This window comes from Tamandua tetradactyla, chromosome 26 (assembly GCF_023851605.1).
Source record: "Tamandua tetradactyla isolate mTamTet1 chromosome 26, mTamTet1.pri, whole genome shotgun sequence".
NCBI lineage: Eukaryota > Metazoa > Chordata > Mammalia > Pilosa > Myrmecophagidae > Tamandua > Tamandua tetradactyla.
In genome coordinates, this window is record NC_135352.1 from 44,633,910 (window position 1) to 44,661,870 (window position 27,961).

General features: G+C 38.0%; 1 protein-coding gene across 1 annotated transcript in view; it reads left to right on the forward strand.

The window, feature by feature from the left end:
• Nucleotides 1–27,961, forward strand: part of LOC143669770 (putative ATP-dependent RNA helicase DDX60) — a 111,235-nt gene that overhangs the window by 23,973 nt on the left and 59,301 nt on the right. The window contains 6 exon segments of the mRNA XM_077144370.1: nt 6,794–6,952; nt 11,377–11,518; nt 12,508–12,663; nt 16,412–16,517; nt 16,936–17,051; nt 18,228–18,388. Coding sequence (XP_077000485.1) covers nt 6,794–6,952; nt 11,377–11,518; nt 12,508–12,663; nt 16,412–16,517; nt 16,936–17,051; nt 18,228–18,388 — 840 coding nt within the window.

A 27,961-nucleotide genomic window follows, 5' to 3' on the forward strand; every position in this document is an offset into this window, starting at 1 on the left:
TTTTGTGTATTTTGTGTACAGTGTGAGTTCTGGGGGATTCTTGAGTAGAGATTCCTACTAAAGAAATGTCTTCCATGATTTCAGAAATGGGCATTTGGATTTTCAGTATCTATTTGAAATTTTTTATTGAAATTTACATGTATGACTAGGCATGCCAAATTTAATTGTCCTCACAAATATGATAATAAGCCAAATCTATCTCTCAAGAACTTCTTTTTGTTGGGCCTCATCCGTAGAAGGGATACTTCCAAATTTGAGTTCGTCACTCAGTGTGGCCAATGAAATCACACTTAATGGGCTGAGGAGGAAGAAGAGGTTTATTTATGCTGGCAGGAGAACTGGGGAGGTTTCCCAAATCAGTCTCTCTGAAGTGATTTTTCAGTTAGCTTTTATGCAGGTCAGAGACTAAGAGAGATAACTATCTTACCTGACAGGTAACAGAGATCTGGAGAATGTCTGTAGTTTATCCTTTGTGTCATAGAAGCTTTTGATTTTGAGGAGTTCCCATGCGTCTATTTTTTCTTTTGTTGCTTGTGCTTTGGGTGTAAAGTTTAAGAAGCTACCTTCTATTACTAGGTCTTGAAGATGTTTCTCTGCATTTTCTTCTAGGAGTTTTATGGTATTGTCTTTTATATTTAGGTCTTTGATACATTTTGAATTAATTTTTGTGTAGAGTGTAAGGTAGGGATTCTGTTTCATTTTTTTTGGCTATTGATACCCAGTTCCCCCATGCCATTTATTGAAAAGACTGTTTTGTCCCAATTCAGTGGGTTTGGGGGATTTGTTGAAGATTAATTGACCATAGATTTGATGATCAATCTCTGTACTGTCAATTTAGTTCCGTTGGTCGATACGTCTATCTTGCGCCAGTACCATGCTGTTTTGACCACTGTGGCTTTATAGTAAGCTTTAAAGTAGGGAAGTGTTAGTACTTTTACTTTTTTTTTTTTTAAGGATGTCTCTAGCTATTTGAGTTATCTTTCCCTTCCGAATAAGTGTAATCACAAGATTTTCCAAGTCCTCAAAGTAGATTGTTGGAATTTTGATTGATACTGCACTGAAACTGTAGATCAGTTTGGGTGGAATTGACATCTTGAAGACGTCAGTCTTCCTGTCATTGAGCGTGAAATGTCTTTCCATCTATGTGAACTTCTTTGATTTACTTTGGCAATGTCTGGTAGTTTTCCATGTACAAATTCCTAACATCTCTGGTTAAGCTTATCCCTAGATACTTGATTCTTTTAGTTGCTGTTTTGAATGAATTTTTTCCTTAATTGTCACCTGTGTATAGAATCATCACTGATTTTTGTACTTTGGTCTTGTATCCTACCACTTTGCTAGAATTTGTTTATTGGCTCAAGAAGCATTATTGTAGATTGCTCAGGATTTTCCAAGTATAGCATCATGTTTGCAAAAAATGAATGTTTTACTTCTTCCTTTCCTATTTGGGTGCCGTTATTTCTCTCTCTCCTGTCTGGTTGCCCTAGCTAGGACTTCTAGCACAATGTTGAATAATTGTGGTGACAATGATATCCTCTTCTTGTTCCTGATCTTAGGGGGAATGTTTTCAGCCTCTCACTGTTAGGTATGTTGCTGGCTATAGGTTTTCCATATATGCCTTTTATGATATTGAGGAAGTTTCCTTTGACTCTTGCCTTTTGAAGTGTTTTTATCAGAAAAGGATGCTGAATTTTGCCAAGTGCTTTTACAGCATTAATTAATATGATCATGTGAGTTTTCCCTTTTGAATTGTTGATGTACTGTTATATATGATTGCTTTTCATATATCGAACCACCCTTTTAATATGTTGTTTGATTCGATTTGCTGATGTTTTATTGAGAATTTTTGCATCAATGTTCATTAGAGAGATTGGTTCTGTAGTTTTCCTTTCTTATAGCATCTTACCTGGTTTTGGTGTTAGAGTGATTTTAGCATCATAAAATGAGTTAGGTAGCATTCCTTTTTCCTCAATTTTTTGAAGAGTTTGAGCAACATTGGAATTAGTTCTTTTTGGAATGTTTGATAAAATTCCCTTGTGAGGCCATTTGGCCCTGTACTTTTCTTTGTAGGAAGATTTTTGATTACTGATTGAATCTCTTTACTTGTGATTGGTTTGTTGAGATCTTCTGTTTCCTCTCGAGTCACTGTAGGTAATTTGTGTCTCTAGGAATTTGTTTATTTCGTCTAAGTTGTTTAGTTTATTGGCTTCAGTTTTTGCCAATGTTTGTCTCATGTATTTTGGAGCTCCTTGATTGGAAGTATAAACGTTTATGATTGTAATTTCTTGTTGGTAGATTGTCCCTTTTATTAATAGGTAGTCTCTTATGACGTCTTTACATTTAAAGTATATTTTTTCTGATATTACTATAGATATTCCTGCTTTCTTTTGGTTGTAGCTTGCATGGAAATCTTTTTCCATGCTTTCCCTTTCAATCTATTTATATCCTTGTGTCTAAGATGAGTCTCTTGTAAGAAGCATTAAATGGGTCATATAGTTGTTGGTGTATAGTCATTCATAGTATTCTCATGATTTTAGGATCCATGGTAACAACCCCCCTCTCATTTCTGATTTTGTTTATTTGTGTCTTCTTTTTTTCTTTGTCAGCCCAGCTGGGGGGATGATCAATTTTATTGATTTTCTCAAAGAACCAACTTTTGGTCTTAGTGATTTTTCTATTGTTTTTTTTCAATTGTTTATTCCTGCTTTATTCTTTATTATTTATCTTCTTCTGTTAGTTTGCTGTTCTTTCTCTAGTTCCTCCAGGTGAGCAGTTAGGTCCTTGATTTTTGCTCATTTTTTAAAAAATATAGGCATTTAGGAAAATAAAAATTTCCCTCTCAGCGCTGCCTTTGCTGCATTACATCAATTCTGATCTGTTGTATTCTCATTTGCATTCATCTTCAGGTATTTACTAATTTCTGTAGCAATTTCTTCTTTGACCCACTGATTGTTTAAGAGTGTGATGTTTAATCTCCATGTATTTGTGAAAGCTCTGATTCTTTGATGGTTATTGACTTCCAGCTGCATTCCGTTGTGGTCCTAGAAAATACTTTGAATAATGTCAATCTCATTAAATTTATAAGGACCTGTTTTGTGCCCCAGCATGTGATCTATCCTGGAGAATCTTCCATGAGCACTAGAGAAGAATGTATATCCTCATGCTCTAGGGTGTAGTGATACATATATAATGTCTGTCAGGTCCAATTCATTGATCACATTAACTGCTTCCTTGTTGATCCTCTGTCTGGTTGTTCTGTTTGTACAGGAGAGTGGTATGTTGAAGTCTCCTACTATTATTGTTGAAACATCTTCTGCTACCTTCAGTTTTGCCAATGTTTGTCTCATGTACTTTGTAGCTCCTTAATTGGGAGTGTAAACATTTATGATTGTTATTTCTTGTTGGTAGATTGCCCTTTTATTAATAGGTAGTCTCTTATGACAGCTGTATATTTAAAATATATTTTTCTGATATTGGTATAAATATTCCTGCTTTCTTTTGGTTATAGCTTGCATGGAAGATCTTTTTTCCATCCTTTCCCTGTCAATCTATTTATATCCTTCTGTCTAAGATGAGTCTCTTGTAAGCAGCATTTAAGGGCATCATATTTTTAAATCCATTCTGCCAATCTGTATCTTTTAATTGGTGAATTTAGTCCATCAACATTCAGAGTTATTACTGTGAAGGCATTTCTTGCATCTACAATTTTATCTTTTTAGTTTTTATTTGTTAGATCTATATATACTTTTCTCTCTCTCTTTTCATCATCTGAGTGACCTTACTGATACCCTTCACCTCTGTGCCCTCCTCCAGACCCTCCTCTTCTGTCTTTTTTTTCTTTTTCATCTGCTAGAACTCCTGTAGAATTATTACTTGTCAGGCAGGCCTCTTGTTGGCAGGTTCTCTCAGCCTTTATTTGTCTGAGAAGGTTTTAATTTCTCCATCAATTTTAAAGGACAACGTGGCTGGATAAAGGATCTTGACTTGAAGCTTTTTTCATTCAGGATCATAAATATATCATACTGTTGCCTTCTCATCTCTGTGGTTCCCACTGAGTAGTCCAAACTCAGTCTTATGTGGTTTCCCTTGTATGTAGTAGATTTCTTTTCTCATGTTGCTTTCAGAAGTTTCTGCCTCTCTTCAACATTTGACAGCTTAATTAGTATGTGTCTTGGAGTAGGCCTATTCAGATTTACTCTACTTGGAGTTCATTGGGATTCTTTGATTTGTGTATTTATGTCTTTGGTTAAGAGTTTGAAAGTTTTCTCCCAATATCTCTTCTGCTAACATTCCTAGCCCCTTGCTCTTTGCTTCTTTTGGTGCACCAATGATTCTTATATTTGTGTTCTTCAAGCTATCAGTTCCCTGAAATCTTCTTCCATTTTTTCCCTCTTTCTTGCCATTTGTTCTTTTGTGTGCTCTAGATTAATCGTTCTTTCTTCTAGCTCACTTTTTCTTTCTTCTGCCTCTTCAAATCTACTGTTTTGTTTCTCCAATATATTTTTAGCTTAGTCTACACTACCTTCCATCTCTATGAGATCCACTGCTGTTTTTCTATTTATCTTTTCAAATTCTTCTTTGTGCTCCTTCAGTGTCTTCTTGATATCCTTTCTGTCATTATGAACATCCTTGATGAATTGTTTCGAGTTTCTTGTCCCGTCAGTGTTTTTATTTTGGCTGGGCCACGTCTACCTGTATCTTCACATGCTTAGTGATTTTCTGTTGCATTCAGGGCATTTGTTTATCTTTATGAGGTTATTTGTAAGTTGATTTCCTTGACTCCTCTATGGTTTTGTATTTGTTTGGGTTTATGAAGAATGTCCTGCTTTGCACTCAGTTTGTCAATAATTACCTGCCAAATCAAGTCCCCAGTCTCTTGGAGGGGATGCAATTCTACTTGAGGCTTCTCAACAGGTGATGCTCTTTATCCATGTCTCCCCCTCAGTCCTGCCTCTTTCCGACTCTGAGCAAGAGGGCATGGGTCAGGGGAAACGGCTGCTCTCGGTGCCTGGCTCTTCATAACACCTGGCGGGTGGCTGGTCCTGGCAGGCTGAGAAAGGCTTCTCATTCCTTCCCACTGGGGAGGGGCACCAGCCACTGTGGTTTTGCAGACTCACAGTTCCGAGTGGGATCTAGGCTGTTCCACATTCCTGACCAGGGCACAATGTGCATGGTCACTGAGGTCCCGCACTTAGCTGTCCCACCCAGCTCCTGGCCGTTCACCAGCGACCCTGGATTCTGGGCCACATTCTGCTCCTCACCATGCCACCATTTTCATAGTACTATAAAAATATGATGCCCTGGATAGAATACAGCATTTAATATACTGCTCCATCAGTGCAGAGTCCTGTGGGGTCATTTTTCTATAGTTGTTTGTCAACTTATTTAAAGTTTGGTTCAATTGAAACTCCTGAAAAATGCAGTTCCAACTCAGGCTTTGGAGGGCTCAGATTGGCACAGCCCCAAGATCAAAGAATATGCCAGGCATGGAAATACACATGAGTTTTATTAGGACTTATGAACAGGTGAAGATTCTCCCAATGGCAGCCATTCAGGAAGTCATCAGTTTGCAAAGGGTGGGTGCAGTGCAAAGGGCAGTTTATGAGGGTTTAAGACAAGGACATGACATAGGGTTTGAGAACAGAGTTTTAACAGAGTCTCATGACGCAGGAGTTTGGAAATTTGTTATCAAAATATCAGGGGAAAGGCATTTTTATACTTAACAAGGTAAGTGGTTTATGATACCATGTTGTTCTAGCTTGCTCATTGCCAGAATGCAATATACCAGAAACGGAATGGCTCTTAAAAGAGAGAATTTAATGAGTTACTTGTTTACAGTTCTAAGGCCAAGAAAATGTCCCAATTAAAACAAGTCTGTAGAAATGTCAATCTGAAGCATCCATCCAGGGAGAGATACCTTGGTTCAAGAAGGCTGATGAAATTCAGGGTTTCTCTCTCAAATGAGAAGACACATGGCGAATACAATCAGGGCTTCTCTCTCAGCTGGAAGGGCACATGGCAAATAAGGCGTTATCTGCTAGCTTTCTCTCCTGGCTTTTGGTTTCATGAAGCTCCCTGGGAGGAGTTTTCCTTCTTCATCTCCAAAGGTCGCTGGCTGGTGGACTCTCTGCTTCGTGGTACTGCAGCATTCTCTGCTCTCTCTGAATCTCCCATTCTCCAAAATGTTTCCCCTTTTATAGGACTCCAATAAACCAATCAAGACCCACCCAAATGGGTGGAGAAATGTCATCACCTAATCCAGTTTAACAACCACTCTTGACTAAGTCACATCATCCAGGGGAATGATCTGATTACAGTTTCAAACATACAGTATTGAGTAGGGATTATTCTGCCTTTATGAAATGGGATTTTGATTAAAACATGGCTTTTCTAGGGGACATACATCTTTTCAAACCAGCCCACGTGTTAACATTCTTCTCCTCTGTGAGTGGTCAGGTGACCTTTAATTTCTCTCCTGGTGACCCAGGCGTCCGTGTGCAGTAATTTACTCTCAGTATGGAGGGGGGTCCCAGGTCTGGGTCTCCACAAATGCTTTATGTGAACCGCTATCAAGCGGCAATTTCTCCTGCCCCTTTCCCCCTTCTGTATAAATGCAGTTGAGTTTACATACTGTGTATGCAGTTGAGAAGGACCTTCTAAAAGGTAGATGGAGAGTATAGTAACTCCGGCTTCTTGTACGGCAAATTGGGCTGCCTACCTTGTCATGTCACCTGTTTATTATGTTATGCCATAACCTGCTTTTCTCTGGTTTACATTCTTTTATTTTTTTTAGGTGGACAGCATTTGCTTATCGCTACAAGATATGGAAGATTTGTGTAAACTGCGTTGTCTCAGTGTGGTTTTTCTACTCCATTTACCTCTTTCTCAAAGAGCTTGTTCTAGGGTCATCACTTCCCATTGGATTAAACACATTCGTACTTCCTTAAAAATGGTAAATATATTCTTCAATACTTTTTTTTTTTTTTCTGGGTGCATGGTCCGGAAATCGAACCTGGGTCTCCAGCATGAAAGGTGAGGATTCTAACCACTGGAACACCCATGACCCTCTTCTTCATTACTTTATTACTTTATTTTCTTCAACTGTTTGTTAGGTTAAAACCGCAATCACCTTCAAAAATAGATTTACATTGGAACCATGACAATCCCTTGAGGGCTTTAAGATTTAATGACCACTTTGTAGTTTCTGCAACTATTTTTAGTAGTAATAACAAACAGCATTATATGTATCTAACCTGTGGAAAATATCCACTTCCATATTTTTCCTTCTTCAAATCTCTGATAAGATTAGGTCTTAATGTCATCAACTGTAGAAGATTGTTTAGTGACCATGTTGTTCTGTTTTTGAGAAGAATTGAAGAAATCACTGTATTTATTATTTGTCTACTATAGAGAGCATGTAGAGAAAATTTGTGGACTTTAGGAAAATAGAGACTAAGTAAAGAAAAACTTACCCAGAGTTCGACCACTCTAATCTATACTCGTAACTATTAATATTTTGATTTATTTTCTTTGTTTTAAATGCATAGATTTTGCTTTCATTATTGTTATAGTTTCTTACATTACAATCATTGTGAATACATATATATATATATTTCTGTTTCACTTCATACTATTATGAGTATTGGAAGCTTCGATTGTATTATGCAGGCTGCAGTTCTCTGGGGTCTTTGTACACAAAGCTTTCCTTGTAACGTGGGGCTATTTACCTCGGCTCTTTCTTAGTTTCTTGGGGCTTCCATAATGAAGTGCTGCAGCCTGGGTTGCTTAGAACAACAGGAGTTTATTGTCTCGGTTTTGGGAAGCTAGACGTCTGAAATAAGGTGTCAGCATGGCTATGCATCCTCTGAACTCTGTAGGGTTCTGGTGGTGCCTGAGAATCTAGGGGATTCTTTTGCTTGTGGCATAACAAGATTGGATTAGGATTAAGATAACCTGGCTTTTCTGGGGTACATAACAGTTTCAAACCAGCACAGGCTCCTTTGGCAGTCTGGTGAATTCTGTAAGAACTTCCTCAGAATAATGTAAATGTGTAAAATAAAATACATAAGGTTACAAAGGAAACTAGTTAAGTTGAAATACTGTTAGCAAAATGCCACATAGTGGCTCAAACATGAGAATTTGTTGACTAATGATTTCAGAAGCTGGGCATCCCGTATTGCACACTGGCAAAGCCATACTTTCACCCCAGATTCTGAGGTGTTCTGCTCACAGCTTGCCCCAGTTCTTGTGGCTCCTTGGCATGCATCTCTGCTCCCTGGCACCTGGTGATGTCTCGGATATCCCCTTCTGGGGTCTTTCTCTGATTTCTCCCTTTTTGGAAGGCTTCTGGGAAAATGGATTAAGACCCACCTGGACCCAGTAGGTCACTCCTAAATGGGATCTTTCAGGTTCCTATTTACAAGTGAGTTACACCCTGACTCATCTTGATATATTCAAAGCCATACAATTGCTGCACCCTCAGGATTAAGGGTAAGAACGTGCCCTTCCTTGGGACACGTAGCTCGGTCTCTCACAAGTACCTGGCGCTCTGACCACGGGGTGGTGGCAGCAGCCCCTACTGTCTTAGCTTCCAGGGCTGCTTTAACAAAGGATCACAGCCTGGGTGGCCTAGGACAGCAGAAATTGATTCTCACACTGCTGAGGCCAAAGTCTGAATTTGAGGTGCCATCAGGGCCAAGCTCCATCTCAAACTTGTAGGGAGAATTTTCCTGTGCCTCTCCCTTGCTCTGGTGGCTGTCAGTCCTTGTTGTTCCTCAGCTGGAATAGCTGCATCTCCAATTTCAGCTTCCATCTTTATGTGCCCATCCTCCTTCTGCGTGTCTCTCTGTCTTCAGATCTCCTTCTCCTTAGAAGGACCCCGTCATTGGGTCTCGGGCCACCCTAATCCAGCAAAACCTCATTTTAACTTGATTACATCTGCAAAGACCCTACTTGCAAATAGCACCCCATAAACAGGTACCGGGGGTTATGACGGAAATATGTCTTTTGGGTGGATGCAGTTCAATCAACAATATCCATTAAATTCTTAGGCCCCCACTCCAAATACACTAAATCAGAAACTCTGGGGATGAGGCCTCATCATCTAGTTTTTTTTTTTAGTTTTATCTTTTTTTAAAAATATTTTTATTGAGAAATATCCACACATGTACAGTCCAGTCATATTATACAATCAGTGGCTCACAATATCATCTCACAGTTGTGTATTCTTCACCGTGATCATTTTTAGAATGTATGCATCACTCCAGAAAAAGAAATAAAAAGAAAAAATTCATACATACCATACCCCTTACCCCTCCCTCTCATTGACCCACAGTATTTCAATCTACCCAGTTTTTACCCTTTATCTCTCCCTATTATTTTTTCCCCATATATATATATATATATATATATATATATATATATTTTACTCATCTGTCCATACCCTGGATAAAAGACGCATCAGACACAATCATGTAATTTTACAGTTGTGAAAGCTGTAGAGTTATACAGTCATCTTCAAGAGTCAAGGCTACTGGAACACAGCTCAACAGTTTCAGGTACTTCCCTCCAGCCCCTCCAATACACCATAAACTGAAAAGGGGATGTCTATATAATGTGTAAGAATAACCTCCAGGATAACCTCTCAACTCTGAAATCTCTCAATCTCTGACGCTTTATTTTGTTTCATTTCTCTCTTCCCCCTTTTGATCAAGAAGGCTTTCTCAATCCCTTGATGCCAGGTCACAGCTGGTCTCGGGAGCCATGTCCCAGGTTGCCAGGGAGATTTACACCCCTGGGAGTCATGTCCCCCATGGCGGGGGGAGGGCAGTGAGTTCACCTGCTGAGCTGTGACTATCTATTTTAATGACCTTTCTAGGGAAGGCCATTGCATGCTGAAATTGGGTAATCACTGCTGCATGGCTCCGGGGAGCTTTCTTTATTGTTTAATTTGTAGACAAACCTGCACTTTAAGTTGGCGATTCCTGCTTCTTTGATTTCACTGTGAACCTTTGGTAGCCCCTGACTCGCTTGGTTAGAGCCGGGCAGTCCGGTGCAGCAGCCAGCCCCAAATGGCCCCGGAGGACCTGAAATGTGGGTAGTCTGAATCACGATGCGCTGCGGTGTAAAAACACAACAGGTGTTGATGCGGGAGACCCGGGTTTGATTCCTGGATCATGCATCCATCCAAAAACAAGCAAACAAATAAGAAACACCAGACTTTGATGATGCAGTATGAAGACATGTAAGATAGCTTGTCAATGTTTTCGTATTGATTACATGTTCAACTGATAATCTTTAAGATATATTAGCATAAATACATAAATAATTAAAATTGATTTCAGTTCTTTTTATTTTTTACATATGTGGCTTCTGGAAAATTAAAAATAACATATGCAGGGGGGTGCAAGTGCAGTTCAGTGGTAGAATTCTTGCCTGCCATGCGGGAGACCCAGGTTCGAGTCCAGGCCCAAATTCCTCCCAAAGAAACAAACAAACAAATGAAAAACCAATACAAACAAAAATTCAGCAAATGGTGCTGCAATAAGGGGATACTCACAAGGGAAAGGAATGGCATGTGACCCCTGTTATACAGCATACAAAAAAAATTTTTAAAATAACATGTGCAGCTTGCCCTTATTGCATCTCCACTGGAGAGTGCAGGGTTGAAGTTCCGTATCAATGCGGATAAATAAGCAGTGCACGCTTGGAGGCACGTGTGCTCCGAGGAGGGAGTGTGGAGTAGGAAATCTCTGTTCTTCCCCCTCGGCTCAGCTCTCGTGCACTGCTGTGCCGGAGAGGCTGCCAGCTCTCACCTGCCGACCGTAGGCTCTTGCATCCACCCTGAGGGGAAAGTGGGGGGACACAGCCTCGTCGTCACAAGCCCTGTAGCTGCGCACCCCTGCAGGTACGTGGGAGTCTTGGAGACTGAAGCATTCAGCATCTTCTAGATTCCTAACAATCAAAATATTTGAGAAAAAATTGCTCTTTTGATCTGAAAGCAAAATTGGAAAACGTTGAAGTCCACGTAAAAAACAGAGGCGCATTGGAAAGCAGAGCTCTTCCTGTGGCTTTTGAACTGTATCTGTGGATTACAGTGTGAAAAAAAAATCATACTGAGAGCCAAATACCCATTGACCTAATTCAGAATAAGGAATGCACTGAATCTACTTTTGGTCAGTTTTTATTTTACCCAATGCTGTAATCTTTTATGATGAGAGCCTTCATTGTTATGCACCAGAATTGGCCTTCCACTGATGTACGGAACCGTCCTGCCGACCTGCCTTTCGGCCGTGTTACAGGAGGGCACGAAGCCGTTCTATGGCTTATTGCCAATATGAAAATTGATAGTAACTTTGCTTTGCTTTCAATTTTCAGATAAGGTGGTGTGAATATTTCATCCTAAGTAATATAAACACTTTTGAATTTGGGAATCTGAATTTAATTCATCTTTCTGACTTAAGTGATGAACTTTTGTTGAAGAATATTGCTTTTTACTACGAAAATGAAAATGTTCAAGGTACCACCTTAATATATATATCATTGTAATGTGTATTACAACAATTAAAATTTCACCCAGAGATAGACATAATAAAGGATTAAATACTTCAAAGCATTTTCCCATATTTCCAACATATGCAACAATCAATTTCTTTTTTCCAATCTTTGTTTATGTATGTAAGTAATTTCTATTTAATTAATGCCACTTAATTTTTGAATCACAAATTTATTTTCATTTAAGGTTATTCTGGAAAGAGTTTTGAAAAAATATGAATTTGGTTGTTTGGCATTTCTTCATAATTTTAGCATTTGAATTTTTCATTTAAATGCATGCGTGATCTTTCTTCCTAGTATTTCTCTAAAGTAGTCATTCTACTAGGGTATTTAGGATAATTTAATTATTTAGGATAATTTAATTTCTTTTCTAAAGATAATGTTGCTTTATATATTTACTGTATATAATTTGTTTTTCTTACTTGGAATTACTTCTTTTGAATAAATTTTCTAGTGTTTCTTAACAGTAACACACACATACATTTAGGTGGAGTTACTGATTGAGCTTTATTAATGCATCTTTGACCTTTGGGAATTGGCTCCTTCAAATTGTAAGCATTGCAATTAATTAGCTACATATAAATTTAGCAGTCCTATGTAAATTTTTTGAATTCTCAAAAATCATAGTCTTTATTCCGTTTTGTTGATTGTAAACTCATGTGTGGTATAGCATTTTTTATTACCTTAAAGGATAATTAAGTATTCAGCATCTGTTATCATTAAGTAACCTAGTTATAATTTTAATGCTTAGTTATCAAATATCAAATGAAGATGCATTTTTAAGATCTGCAGTTGCATGGCCAACGTGAGTGACTGTTTTCATTTTGGCAATGTGGCAGTCACTGAAAATTTCACTGTTTCACAAGTGTTTTGGAGCTCTACGAATTTGGTCAAAATGTGTGTTTCTGTATATATGTAAAGAATTCTCAGTATTTAGTGTTTTAAATTATGTAGGACTCCATTTGAATTTGGGCAATGTCATTGTGAAGGAGTATGAACATCTCTGGAATACTGTGTCAGACTTGGTCAGAGAGTTTGATGTTGGAAATCCATTTCCTCTGCGGACAACAAAACTTCATTTTCTTATAGAGAATCCATCACCAATTAAAGGTAACAAATCCTTAAATTAATTTAAATTAAAGCATTATTCCCCTGAATATGTTTTGAAAACACTATTAACTCAATGCTATAAGCACAAATCATTTTCTGGCACTATGCATTTTAATGAGAAAAATGAATTACCTTTATTGTCATAGCATTTAGAGGTAGTATGCTATTGCTGTAATTTTGAAGGTTTTTATGTTTCAATTTGCCAATTAAAGAGAAGCCAGATATATGTGACCTTCATTTCCAGCAAGATGGCAGGACAAATGAACTGAAAAATTGAAATGCTGGATAAAAGATACCAAACATCTTTTTGTATAATTATAGCTAAGCTAAAAAAAAAAAAACGTAACAGAAGTGTTAGAAGCCAAAGACCAAAGGGGTGTGTGAGCGAGAGACCATTCTGGAAAGTCATCCCTGACGCCGTCGCTGGCCTGGGGCAGCTGTTGGTCGTGGGGACGCAGAGTCCTGCTGGAGAACTGAGAGCCCTGCACCTGAGGAGCACGTGGGAAAGAGCAGGTCCCAAGCCTGGTTTTCAGCAAAGGAGGGCAGCAAACTAATGGCACTGGGTCTGGTCTCTGGGCAGGACAAAGTAAGCCGAGCTGAGTGTTGGTGACCCAGGCCCACCCTCCCAAGAACCTGGGGATTAAATTTACCTGCTGGTGGGTCTGGGCGACCCTTAGCCAGAAAATTAACTTATAGTGGCCAAAGGAATCTGAAAAATTCTCTATAGAGGAATACACCGATTCTCTATAGAGGCTTCCTAGAGGTAAGACACTACCAAATGTGAGCTAAATACAAAATTATAAAATGGAAGAATTAGTCACTAAGAGAACCAGTGAGCCATAGAACTAAAACTCCAAATACTTCGAATTTTAGAATTGTCACAAGTAGGTATGTTATGCCTGTGTTTAAAAATGTTTAAAGACATACAATATGAAATGTGAACTCTGATAGAAGAAGAAATATGAAAAACATCAATCACATTTTAAAATAACCAAATAGAACTTTAGAAGTGAAAAATATTGCCCACACATGGGTTAAAAAGTTAATTGGAAAGTTCACGAACTAGAACTAGATCAAAGGAATTATTCAGTTCTATGAGTCAGGGTTTCCCAGAGAAACAGAAATTCTGGTAAGAGTTAATATAGGAATCTTAAGCCCAAACTCCAAAGGGGAGGGCAGCAGGCTGGAAACTCAGAGAGGAGTAGAGTGTGTAGTCTTCAGAAAGAGTTTCTTATCATCTCTGAAATGCTTCGGTCTTGGCACTTAAGGTGTCCAACTGATTGGATGAGACCCACCCCCATGCCCGAGGTTATCCTCCTTCACTTAAAGTCAACTGATGGTAGATGCCACAGCCACTTACAAAATGCTTCCACAGCATCACCTAGGCCAGTGTCTGACCAAACATCAGGGCGCCGTAACTAAGTCAAGTTGACACAGAAAAAATAGTTCATTATAACAGTTAAAGCACAGATGAAAAATATGAGAGAACTGTTAAGAGACTTGGAAGATAGAAAGAGAAAACCCATTTCCATTTGGAGATTCAGGAGAGAATGAATCCATATGGGTTGGGCAATATTGAAAAGATAATAGCAGGGAACTTTCTTGGATTGATAAAAGACAAGAATTTGCACATAAAGGATGCATATATCACAAATGGAATAAATTAAAACATGCACATATACACTAACACCCAAATAGATATGATAGACACAACATATTGAAATTGCAGAATACAAAAAAATAAAGCAATGTCTTAAAAGAACCAGAGTTAACTACAAAGAAACAAAAATTAGTCTAATGACAGAATTTCCAATAACAAAGATAGAACTCAGAAAACAGTGGAATTACATGTGATTCTGAAAATATAATTTAATTCTTAATATCATCACATAGATGTATGATCATCATTTCTTAGTACATTTGCATATGTAGAATGGAATGATTTCTAAATGTTGTGTTAATTTCTTTTTTTTCTAATTAATAATAATAAAAAAAAAAGAACCACATATATAACCAGAAAAAAAAAATGAATGGAAATGCCTGTATTCTCTCTGGACTCTTGGTCCGTTGTTTCTTTAGAAGGTCCAGGAAAACAGCTCCATTGATCCAGTAGTGGTGGCTAAGAGAATGAAAAGGAAACAATGTCATTTACCATCTACACGTGTTCCTGAAGTAACCTGCTTATCTTGGCCACCATCACAACTATTCAATACCCATGGCTTACTAAACTTTGCAAGTTGCCTTCAGTTCTTCAGTCTTTCATCATCCTTTTTCTTATGTAAACTGGGCCAGCTTCCAAACCTGATGCTTTCTTATGCTGATTTGGGAGTTCACAGGGAAACACAACAGGTGTGGAACATCTTTGATATTACACTCTAGACTCCCCAGGTAGGATGTTTCCTGATGGAATAGTCTCACAGCCACCCACTTCATGGCCAGCCCTTGATCCAATTGGGCATTTCTTTCTGAGACATCCAAATTGTGGACACCAATGGAGTTGAAAAGTATTTTTCAGAAGTGATAGAAACTGAACCAAGCAGAGTTTTGTTAGGCCAATCCAGTTGACGTTGTTTTTATTTTCCTTTTTCAAATCGTCTGTATCCTTACAAACTTTTTTATTATTTTACATATAAAAACTGAGAGAAGTGGAAAAAAAATATATATATATATAATTTAAGAATTAAGAAGTAATTTTGGACATATTTTTGAAAAACAAAAGCATGTTTTCCCATCATCACATCATTGAAGATATTTCTATATGATGAATTTCAGGTAGATGGAAATTATCCTGGAAGGACATAAGAAAGAAAGTCAGGGGAACTTAAGATACTTTGACATGGGATATATTTTCAGAATATGGAGGAAGAACATATGTCACTTTTCCTTTTGTCAGGATAGAGTCCATCAAACAGAGACCCTGGAACACAAGCCCTTTATTGATCCAAGGAGCCCCAGGAGGAGGGAGGGGAGGTTACATCAGGAGGGCAGGAAAACCAGAGCCGGATGTGCTCATGAGTAACTTTCCACTCTGGGCAAGTAGAGGTGAATTTCGCTTCCAGTCTCTAGGGATGGTGTAGAAACTGCTTACCTGAAGAGCACAGCAGCTGCGTATTTGTCTTCCAGTCCCTGCCCAGCCTTTGGCTAAGGGCTGTCCCCAGGGACCCTCAGTCCTTAGCCCTTCTTGCCTGCTCCTTTGTGCCATAAGAAGTGTAAAGTCGAGAGCCTAAGCTGGCAGGGCTCCTGGGGCGGGCGTCCAGTCAACTTTTTAACCCATATGTGGGCAATATTTTTCACTTCTAAAGTTCTATTTGATTATTTTAAAATGTGATTTTTTTCCCTGCTTTTTTATTTCATTTTCATAAAATGGCATGCATGTACACAGGCGATCTCTGAAGGAAGCATCTATCTTTGAGATTCTTCTCTCGTGTAGGGAATAATAAAGGCAATAAACACTTTAAGTAGGAAACTTCGGTGATGTGTTTTTCCTCTTTCCCTATTATCTGTCTGAATGTTTAAACGAAATCTATGCAGTTATACTCTGCTTTGTGCCAAGATGTGTTAATAAGAGATAAATAGTTTTGTGGGAAGGGCTGAAATTGGTCTGTGTAAATAAGAACACTATGAAATGTTTTCTAATGTGAATTTCAGAAAATAACGTGTTTTACATTTGACCTTGTAAATGTAAAACATTTTTTGTTTTCCATGTAAAATAAAAATGTAATAAAAACATTTTTTATTTGCTTTACAGAAAGTGCCAAGGAAATGATGCCTAATTTGGGTTTTATTCCAATGTCATCTAATCTGGTTAATAAATTTGTTGGAGACATTTTGAAAGATTTGCCTTTTTTAAAGAGGTATAGAATTAAAAGTATGCCTCATTAAATGCTTGTGGAATGTGTTCATCTTTTATTAAAGATTATTTGACATCAATATATTAAGCCAAATATATTAAATGGAATATGTGTTTGTGATACAGAATGGATTTAATATTAAATTTATCAACTCTGGTTATTACTAGGTAAAATCTATGTGGTCTTAATTTTTAGAGCAAAATCACTCCAATTACATGCTTTTAGTGTTGATGGGACTTTAAGGGAATGGGGAGGATTCTGTGTTTTCAAACCTCTAACAAACTACTCTTTGGATTCTATCATCCACATCATATCATAGAAACAGAAAAGGGCTTTTAAAAGTATTAAAAAGGAATCTGTATGTTATTATATTTTATGTCATGCAATTTAAAATATGCATATGTTTATTTTTGTCTCACAGTGATGATCCCATTGTTACTTCACTGGTTAAACAAAAGGAATTTGATGAACTTGTACACTGGCATTCTCACAAACCCCTTAGTGATGATTATGACAGGACAAAATGCCAGTTTGATGGTAAGCTCTGTGACTCTGATTAAATACGTTTAAATCAGCTTCACTTTCTGCTTTTTGTTGTATAGTGAACACTTGTGTATTATCAGGAAGGATGTGGATGAAAATTTCCCACCTTATTTACCGAAGTGCACATTTAGTTGGGTATGAAAATGTCTCAAGAGAGTGCACAGATATGACATTTATCAACTCAAAAGTCAAACTCTGTAAAGGAAAGATGGTTTGTAGTTTAAGAAAGCTGAGTATTCTTTGCAGTCAAATATATTGACAGAACCATAGACTTCCAGCAGTTTTAGCAGCTTTCACATTGCCCAGTTCAGTGCAGGGACAAGTGCAAGCATCTGCTCTTTGTTCATGATCAGGGGGTTGGAACCGCAAAAGGAGGTCCCTGAAACCGTGGACAGTAGATCATCAGAGGCTGAAGTAGGGTTTTTGTCTCTAGCTAATTCCTTGTCTTCATTCCCCCCTGTTCTACTGCCGTTCTCACCCCATCCTTTGGGCTGGTGGTGAGCATGCTCACACAGAGTGTGCTAATCATTCTGCTGATATGAGGAGCTACAGCATCCTGCACGGTGTGAGGTGGCACTGTGGATTAGCCACTACAACCTTCAAACCAAGTGGTCTGACTTGATCCGTGTAGGGTCAGGCATAGAAAAAAATAGTCAACTAGTTTCCTTTTCCCCTTCAAGTGAGTTTTCTTTTGGTATGCAAGTGAATTATACCAGGACTGCTGGGATTTCCCATGTCCCTGGATTTTACAGTAGTGGTAGAGGCTTTAGCTTTCCTTACACACCGGCTCCCGGCTCCGTGGCTGCGGCGCTCAGCAGGGATCTTCTTACATCGGGATGCAGGAAGCCAGAGGGCTGGATGATTACTTCCTCAGCTCTGCCTCTGCCTTCTCCTTAACTCTGTTCGTAGGGCATGAGGCAGAAATGAAGTTCAGATGGGTCATTTTTTTGTAGCACCCTGATGTTTGCTTTTGGAGTGGACCATGAAAGGCTGTTTTATATTTAATAAAACCAGGAATTATTTTTACAGACAAGAGATAGCTGAACTAGGTAATCAGTTTAAATTGTTGCTCTAAAACCAAAAAGTATATTGTGGATAAGATGGTGTGAAGAATCAGTGAGAATGTTATTGAAAAATGTGGAAATGTTACATTTACGTCTCCTTTTTCAGAAAAATCGAAAGATCCTAGGGTTCTTAAATCTGTGCAAAGGTTTCATGTTTTTCAACGATTTTATGGGAATTCACTAGAATCAGTCTCATCGAAACTCATTGTGACTCAGGCTGTCAAGCCTAAGAAGGGTTTCAGCCAATCCAAGAGCAAAAAGGCACACGTAAGTTTGACAAATTCTGTCCAGTGTCTTCACTTTGTTTTTCCATTTCTTAAACTGATATTTGTTCATCACTTCAGAGTTTCTTTTCATGCTATGCTTTTTCCTTTTATGTAGGATTGCTTAATACTATAAATATTTGTTAAGAAAGTTTAACCAGCGTATAAAAGGTTATATATGGGTCTCTATGCATAATAAAAATATATTCATTTGATAAGGAATATAAGGCATTGCATGAATAAAGGCATGGATTTAGAAATGTTGAATTAGGAACTTATTAATTAATGACAATGAAAGCCTTTTTATTTATAGGTGGAGAGAATGGATATGAAAAACGTATCTGCTTTTTTGGCGGAATTTGATTTTAAAGTTTGTCTACAGTTTTCCAAAATAGTTAAGTAATTAGTCAATTCACCACCTTGGTTTAAGTGGAAAGTAAGAACATTACATTTCCTTTTCGTTTGTGGGTGGATTCCTGCAAACTTATCTTCTTCCTTTATAATGGGTCATTGATCTACCCCTTTCCCAATTGGGGGCTGAGTACAGGGAGTGAATAAGGAAAGCTGAAACTTATTCTTGGAATAGTATAGTAATGACTTATGGTGTGAGAAATGATCAGTTAATCCTGATGATATTAATTGCTAAATAAATAAATTTTTATATTAAAACTGTATTTCCTGATTTTATGTTTTTAGGGCAATGATTTTGCTATCTTTTTAATGAAAATGAACATTTTATTAGGCTTTAGTATATTTAGTACATTTATGCTCCAAATTTGGAAAGGCATTTGCACTCTTTACACTAAAAGTTCTTCCTAAGGTCAAAGCCTTTGAGTATGAGAGTGAGCACCCACTTAACTAAGCCAGTCGTGAACAAAGGCAGGTGCTGCCCATCTGCCTCGCCGTGCCAGCACAGCAGAGTCATGGGAAATGAAACGGAGGTAAAAATGGATTAGAATGAAATGTTTAAGTGGCGATGACTGGAATCAACTTCATCATAGGAAACATTTGCATAGGATTTCACGACTAAACAGAACGATGAAGACTTTGTTGAAATTCTTTGGCTTTTAGGACAGTTTTTTTGGTAGACTAATAAAACGATTTTTAGTGAAGCATAGTAAAAGTAGTTCCAGAGGGTGCTTCACATCAGTCTTGAAGGCATTTCGAGATAGCCCCCGCTGGTCAGTCGGGTTCGTGCTATTCTTCTGTGAGCACCTTTTCTTCATTCCCTTCCCTTCCCTAATTCAGTCATCAGACGTCATGGATGAACTGCTTTGTGCTTGGGACACTCACACGGACATGGTACGTTCTGGTCTCAAGAATCTCAGTGTGGAGGGGAAGAACGGCGAGTAAAGTCATGACTATGACATGTTGCTGAGCGCTTTGATAGAGAGATGCTTGTGTGACAAAGAGCAGACTTGGGAGAGTTCGGGAAGGCTTTAGGGAGAAGTGTCTTCAGAAGTGAAAAGAAGTTAGAGAAGAGACTGTGTAGGAATGGAAGAGGAAAGATGATTCAAGAGAGCAACAAGTCTGTGCATGGAGACATGAAAGAACCTGAGCTGTTGTCTCATTGACTTCATAACATTTACTCCTTAATTTATAATCTATGGTATTTGGAAATACAGAATATTATCTTAAGAGAGCCTTTATACTTACTAAATTGAATTTTCTTAAGTTTTCAATTAACTGAGGGTTTGATTTGTTTTTTTAACTTTTTAAATTGTATAATATGACATTTATACAAAGCAAAGAAAGAAAAAAGCAATAGTTTTCAAGGCACTCTGCAACAAGTAGTTATAAGACTGATACCACAGTTTGTCATGGACTACCACACCATCATCTCAGACTTTTCCTTCTAGCTGCTCTGGAACATTGGAGCCTAGAAAGAATAAATATTTTTTTTATCATCACTATCGACTGTTTTTTCCTTTTTTTGTGAAAAATCATATAAATTTCAAAAAAGCAATAAATTTCAAAGCGCAGCACAACAGTTAGTTGTAGAACAGATTTCCGAGTTTGGTATGGGTTACTTACTATTCTACAATTTTAGGTTTTTATTTCTAGCTGCTCAAAGATATTGGAGACTAAAAGAGATATCAGTTTAATGATTCAACAATCATATTTATTTGTTAAACCCTACATTCTCTGTATAACTCTACCATCAACTTTGATCTTTCTCCCTCTCTTTAGGGGTATTTGGTCTGTGCCCATTCTAACTTTTTCATGTTGGAAGGGGATGTCAGTAATAAGGGTAGGGAGATGGAACTAGCTGATGTTCAGGAGAGGCTGGCCCCTCTAGGTTTCAGGACTTATCTGGTCCAGGGACCCATCTGGAGGTTGTAGGTTTCTGGGAAATTGCCCTAGTGCATGGAACCTTTGTAGAATCTTATATGTTGCCCTAGGTGTTCTTTAGGATTGGCTGGAATGGTTTTGGTTGGGGTTTGGCAAGTTATGATAGGTATAGCAATGTCTAACTGAAGTTTGCATAAGAGTGACCTCTAGAGTAGCCTCTTGACTCTATTTGAACTCTCTCTGCCACTAATACCTTATTTGTTCCACTTCTTTTTCCCCTTTTGGTCAGGATGGAATTGTTGATCCCATGGTGCCAGGGCTAGACTCATCCCTGGGAGTCATCTCCCATGTCACCAGGGAGACTTTCGCCCCTGGATATCATGTCCCATGTAAGGGGGAGGGCAATGATTTCACTTGTTGAGTTAGGCTTAGACAGAGTGAGGCCACATCTGAGCAACAAAAGAGGTCCTCTGGAGGTGACTCATAGGCACACTTATAGGCAGGCTAAGCTTCTCCACTACCTACATAAGCTTCACAAGAGCAAGCCTTAAGATCAAGGGCTTGGCCTATTGATTTGGATGTCCCTAATGTTTGACACAGTATCAGGGGATTCCCTGGTGGTAAAGTTTAATAGTGTTTCAGTTTGCTAGCTGCTGGAATGCAATATACCAGAAACGGAATGGCTTTTAAAAGGGGAATTTAATGAGTTGCTAGTTTACAGTTCTAAGGCCAAGAAAATGTCCCAATTACAACAAGGCTATAGTAATGTCCAATCAAAGGCATCCAGGGAAAAATACCTTGGTTCAAGAAGGCTGATGAAGTTCAGGGTCTCTCTCTCAAGTGAGAAGGCACATGGCGAACACAGTCAGGGCTTCTCTCTCTGCTGAAAGGGCACATGGCGAATACGGTGTCATCGGCTAGCTTTGTCTCCTGGCTTCCTGTTTCATGAAGCTCCCCGGGAGGCGTTTTCCTTCTTCATCTCCAAAGGTCGCTGGCTGGTGGACTCTCTGCTTCGTGGTGCTGCAGCATTCTCTGCTCTCTCTGAGTCTCTCTGAATTGCTGAATGTTTCCTCTTTTATAGGACTTCAGAAACTAATCAAGACCCACTCAGATGGGTGGAGACATGTCATCCCCTAATCCAGTTTAACAACCGTTCTTAACTAAATCTCATCAACCAGGGAGATGATCCCATCACAGTCCCAAATACACAGCATTGAATAGAGACTATTCTACCTTTAAGAAATGAGATTTATATTAAAACATGGCTTTTCTTAGGGGGCATGCTTCCTTTCAAACCAGCACAAATAGTTTCATATTTTTTTCTCCCATGCCTTAAGGAACTTCACCAATACTTTTTGATTATCTGCTTAGTATGTTCTGGGATATATCCAGGCAACATTAAGCTATACAGATTAAAGGCCTTCATTTTTATTTTGAGCTCCCTGTGTTTAGATTGTTTAAATGATCTATCCAGACAGGTTGAGTTAGATTGATTTTGTGCCACAGAAAATTTAGGCTCTGGACAAAATAAAACTTTCTTCTATGTCTCAAAGAGTAGGTGAGGTTCTAAAATAGCCACGCTGTCTTCCTTACCCCTATGTTCTGAATTGCTTTAACCCTGGCCTGCTCACCTTTGTTTCTGTCTTTGAATACCAGGTTATACATCTATAAAATAGCCTCTAAAAATTCAGAAATAATAATTACTACTATGCACAAAATGTGACTGCTACTGCTACAAGAGCTTACAATCTAGGCCCCTGCTTTCTTATAAGCATTTTCTAAATGAGACCATACAATAATTGCTCTTTTGTTTCTGGCTTATTTTGCCTCAATGAATGTCCCACAGGTTCATTCACAATTTTGCATGCTTCACAACCTTGTTCCTTTTTGTAGAAGCACAAATATTCACTCATATGTATACACCATCGTTCATCAATTTGCTTCTCAGTCAGTGCATCCTTCAGCCACCTGCATTCATCAGGCATCATGTATAAGGTCCAATGTTCACAGTCCTTCAAGATTCTCAATTTTAGATAATTTCATTGTTCCCAAGAGAAAGATAACCAATAAGCACACCCTGACCAAACAGGAAATCAAATAGGAAACCTCCCCTTAACTCTTTTCCTTCCCCCCATTATTTAGCCCTGCTGTTGCTGCACTACTGCTGATGCTTTCCTGTTCAACACAGCCCACAGCATGTGATAGCTGTTACTCCCCTGTACCCTGAATTTAAATTCTCATTGTACAAGAATCATACCTTTGAAGTTGGTCATGCAAGAAATTGATATTTGTAGTGTTAATCAGTGGGACCCATAGGTCTATACAACCCCTTTCCATCTTGTTCACCTTCAATGTGGTTATATTAGTTATAGACACACTGGAGAACCACCTTCACTTCTATCTATCCCTTTACGTTAGCTAACAGTTCACCATCTCCAGCTTCTATGTGTCTCTAAGTCCCTTATATTCTGTATTATAAGCCTCTGATTTTACCTTTGCCATGGTCATAAAGGTGAAATCATACAGTATCTATCATTTGTGTCTGGCTTATTCCACTCAGCATATTCCTCAAGGCTCATCCATCTTGTCATGTACTTCAGGACGTCATTTCATCTTACTGCTGCATATATATATACACACCACATTTTGTTGATTCACTCGTCTGTTGATGGGCATTTGGTTTGTTTCCATCTTTTGGCAATTGTGAATAATGCTGCTATGAACATCGGGGTGCAATTGTCTGTGTGTATCGTTCCTTTCAGCTCTTCTGGGTATAGACTGAGGAGTGCTATTGCTGGGTCATAGGGCAACTTGATATTTAGTTTCCTAAGGAACAGCCAAACTGTCTTCCAATGTGGCTGCACCATTGCACATTCCCACCAGTAGTGCTTAAGTGTCCCAGTTTCTCTACATCTTCTCCAATGTTTATAGTTTCCTGTTTTTTTTAATAGCAGCTATTCTTATAGGTGTGAGGTGGTATCTCAATTTAATCTTGATCTGCATTTCCTTAAAGTTAACGAAAATGAGCATCTCTTCATGTGCTTTTTTTTCCCCATGGGTAGGCTCCAGGAATTGAACCTGGATTTCTGGCATGGCAGGTGAGAATTCTGCCACTGAACAGGTTGCAGCACCCTCTTTATGTGCTTTTGAACCATCTATGTTTGCTCTTCAGAAAAATGCCATTTATATCTGTAACCCAGTTTTATAATTGGGTTGTTCATTCTTTTGTTGTTGAGTGGTATGATTTCTTTATATATATATAGGATATAAAACCTTTGTCCAATGTGATTTCCAAATAGTTTCTCCTGTTGAGTTGGCTGCCTCTTCACCTTTTTGACAGTCTTTTGAGGTGCAAAAGTGTTTGATTTTGTGGAGTTTCCATTTGTCTATTTTATCTTTTATTACTTGTGCTTTGAGTTTAAAGTTTAAGAAGCTACCTCCTATTAGTAGGTCTTGAAGATGTTTCCTTATATTTTTTCTAGAAGCTTTATGGTGCTAGTTCTTATATTTAGATATTTGATTCACTTTGAGTTAATTTTTGTGGAGGGTGTAAAATAGGGGCCCTCTTTCATTCTTTTGGCTGTTGATATCCAGTTCTTCCATACCCAATTATTGAAAATACTATTTTGTCCTAGTTCAGATGTTTTGGCGGCCTTGTCAAAAATCAGTTGCCCATATGTTTGGTAGTCTATTTCTGCACTCTTGATTTGATTCCATTGATCAATGCTTCTATCTTTATGCCAGTAACATGCTGTTTTGACCACTGTGGCTTTATAATAGGTTTTTAAATCAGGAAGCATTAATCCTCCCACTTTGTTCTTTTTTAGGATGCCTTTGGCTATTCAGGGTCTCTTTCCCTTCCAGATGAATTTGGTAACTGGCTTTTCCAAGTCTTCAAAGTAGGTTGTTGGGATTTTCATTGGTATTGCTTTGAATCTGTAGATCAATTTGGGTAGAATTGACATCTGAGCTGTATTTAACCTATCCATGAGCACAGAATGCCTTTCCACCTATTTAGATCTTAGATTTTTTTTTAGCAATGTTATGTAGTTTTCCGTGTAGAAGTCCTTTACATCCCTAGTTAAGTTCATTCCTAGGTACTTGATTCTTTTAGTTGCTATTTTGAGTGGAATTTGTTCCTTAACTGACTGCTCAGTTAGGTCATCACTTGTGTATAGAAACATTATTGATTTTTGCACATTAATTTTATAACCTACCACCTTGCTGAATTTGTTTATTAGCTCAAATAACTTTGTTGTAGATTTCTCAGGATTTTCTGATCTTGTGAGTTTTCCGTTTCAATTTGTTAATGTGTGGTATAACATTAATTGATTTTCATGGTGTATAATTCTTTTTATTTGTTGTTGGATTTGATTTGCTAGTATTTTGTTGAGCATTTTGAAATATATGTTCATTAGGGAGCTTGGCCTGTCGTTTTCTTTTCTTATAGCATCTTTACCCAGTTTTGATATCAAAGTGATGTTAGCTTCTTAAAATGAGTTAGGCAGCATTCCTTTTTCCTCCATTTTTTTGGGAAAAGTTTGAGTAGGGTTGGTGTTAGTTCTTTTTGGGATGTTTGATTAAGTTGCCCTCTGAAACCGTCTGGCCCTGGGCTTTTCTTTGTAGGAAGATTTTTGATGACTGATTGAATCTCTTTACTTGTGATTGGTTTGTGAGATCTTCTGTTTCTTCCTGAGCTAGTGTAGCTTGCTTGTGTGTTTCCAGGAATTTATCTATTTCATCTAAGTTGTCTAGTTTGTTGTTCATAGTATTGTCTTATGATTTCTGATATTTCTTCAGGGTCTGCAGTAACAGACCCCTCTCATTTCTAATTTTATTTGCATCCTCTCTCTTTTTTTATTTGTCAGTCTTACCAGGGGCCCATTGATTATACTGATTTCCTCAAAGAACCAGCATTTGGTTTTATTGATTCTTTCTTATGTTCTTTTGTTCTCCCATTCACTTAACTCAGCTTTAATCTTTGTTATTTCTCTTCTGTTTGCTTTGAGATTAGCTTGCTGTTCTTTCTCAAGTTCCTCCAGGTTTTCTGTTAAGTCCTTGATGTTTGCTCATTCTTATTTTTTAATACAGACATTTAGGACAATAAATTTCCCTTTCAGCACAGCCTTTGCCACATCCCATAAGTTCTGATAAGTTGTATTCTCATTTTCATTCATCTCCAAATAGCTACTGACTTCTCTAGCAATTTCTGCTTTGACCGACTGGTTGTTTAAGAGTGTGTTATTTAATCTCATATATTTGTGAAAGTTCCCATTCTTTGGTGGTTATTGAGATCCAGCTTCATTGTGTCGTGATCAGAGAAGGTGCTTTGAAAAATTTCAATGTTTTCAAATTTATAAAGATCTGTTTTGTGCCCCAGCATATGATCTGTCCTGGAGAATGTTCTATGAGCACTAGGGCAGAGGGTATATGTTGGTGTTTTGGGGTGTAATGACCTATATATGTCTGCTAGGTCTAATTCATTTATCAAGTTGTTTAACTTCTCTATGTCCTTGTTGATACTCTGGTTGTTCTGTCTATAGAGGATAGTGTTGTACTGAAATCTCCTACTATTATTGTTGAAACATCTATTGCTCCTTTCAGTTTTGCCAGTGCCTTTCTCAGGTACTTTGGAGCCCCTTGATTGGGAGCATAAACATTTATGAGTGTTATTTCTTCTTGGTGAATTTTCCCTTTTATTAATACATAGGGTCCTTCTTTGTCTCTTATGATGTCTTTACATTTAAAGTCTATTTTGTCTGATATTAGTATAGCTTTCTTTTAGTTACAACTTGCATGGAACATCTTTTTACATCCTTTCACTTTCAACCTGTTTTTATCCTTATGTCTAAGATGAGTCTCTTGTAAGCAGCATATATCTGGATTATATTTCTTAATCCACTTTTCCAATATATATCTTTTAATTTGTAAGTTTAGTCCATTAACATTCAAACTTATTACTGAAAAGGCATTCCTTGATCCACCATCTCATCTTCTTGATTTTGTTTGTCAGATCTACATGCTATTTTCCTCTGTCTCTTTTTATCCTTTAAGTAACCCTTACTTGAGGTCTTCAGTTCTGTGCCCTCCTCCAGACCTCCCTCTCCTGTCTTTTTTTTTCAACTGGCAGAACTCTCTTTAGTATTTCTTTTAGGGCTGGTCTCTTATTGACAAATTCTTTCAGGATTTGTTTGTCTGTGAAAATTTTAATCTTTCCTTCAGTTTTGAAGAACAGTTTGGTTGGGTGTGGAATTCTTGGCTGGAAGTCTTTCTCATTCAGGATCTTAAATATATCCTACCACTGCCTTCTCACCTCCACTGTGCTAGTTGAGTAGTCTGAACTCAATCTTATGTGGTTTCCTTTGTATGTAGTAGATTGTTTTTCTCTTGCCATTTTCAGGATTTTCTGCTTCTCTTCAACACTTAACAGACTGATTAGTATGTGTCTTGGGGAAGACTTATTTTGATTTATTCTGTTTGGAATTCATTAGGGTTCTTTGATTTGTGTATTTATGTCCTTTATAAGGGTTGGGAAGTTTTCCCCATTATATCTTCAACTACTCTTCCTAGCCCTTTACTCTTCTCTTCTCTTCCTGGGACACCAGTGATTCTTATATTTGTGCACTTTGTTTTGTCTATCATTTTCCTGAGATCCAGTTCAAATTTTTCCACCTTTTTTTGCTATTTGCTGTTTTGAGTGTTTGAAGTCAGTTGTCCTGTACTCTTGTTCACTCATTCTTTCTTCTGCCTCTTCAAATCTTCTGTTGTGTGCTTCTAGTATATTTTTTATTTGGTCTACATATCTTTAATCTCTGTGGTATTGCTATTTTTCTATGTATTCCTTCAAATTCCTCTTTTTGCCCTTCTAGTGTCTTCTTGATCTGCTTTATGCCATTAGCATCCCATTTATTTTATTTAGTAGAGTTATAGAAACATCTTTGATTAGTTGTTCCAAATTCTGTGTCTGCTCTGGTGTTTTAATTTGGTCATTAGGTTGGGCTATATCTGTCTGCATCTTAATGTGCTTAGTGATTGTCTGTTGTCTTTGCACAGATGGATTGGTTTACTTTGTAAGTTGATTTCCTTCAGTAGTCTAAAACTTTATATTTGTGGGATGGATGTGGAGCGGGATGTGGGGTGTGGCACGACAGTGCAGTGATGCCTTGCAGCACAGGTATAGGTGCAGGTTTGGGTACAAAGGTGGTGCCTTTGAACATGGGGTGTGGGTCATGGGGTTGTACAGGTGTGGGGGTGGGGGTATAGCTCAGGCAGATCTCGGAAAGCA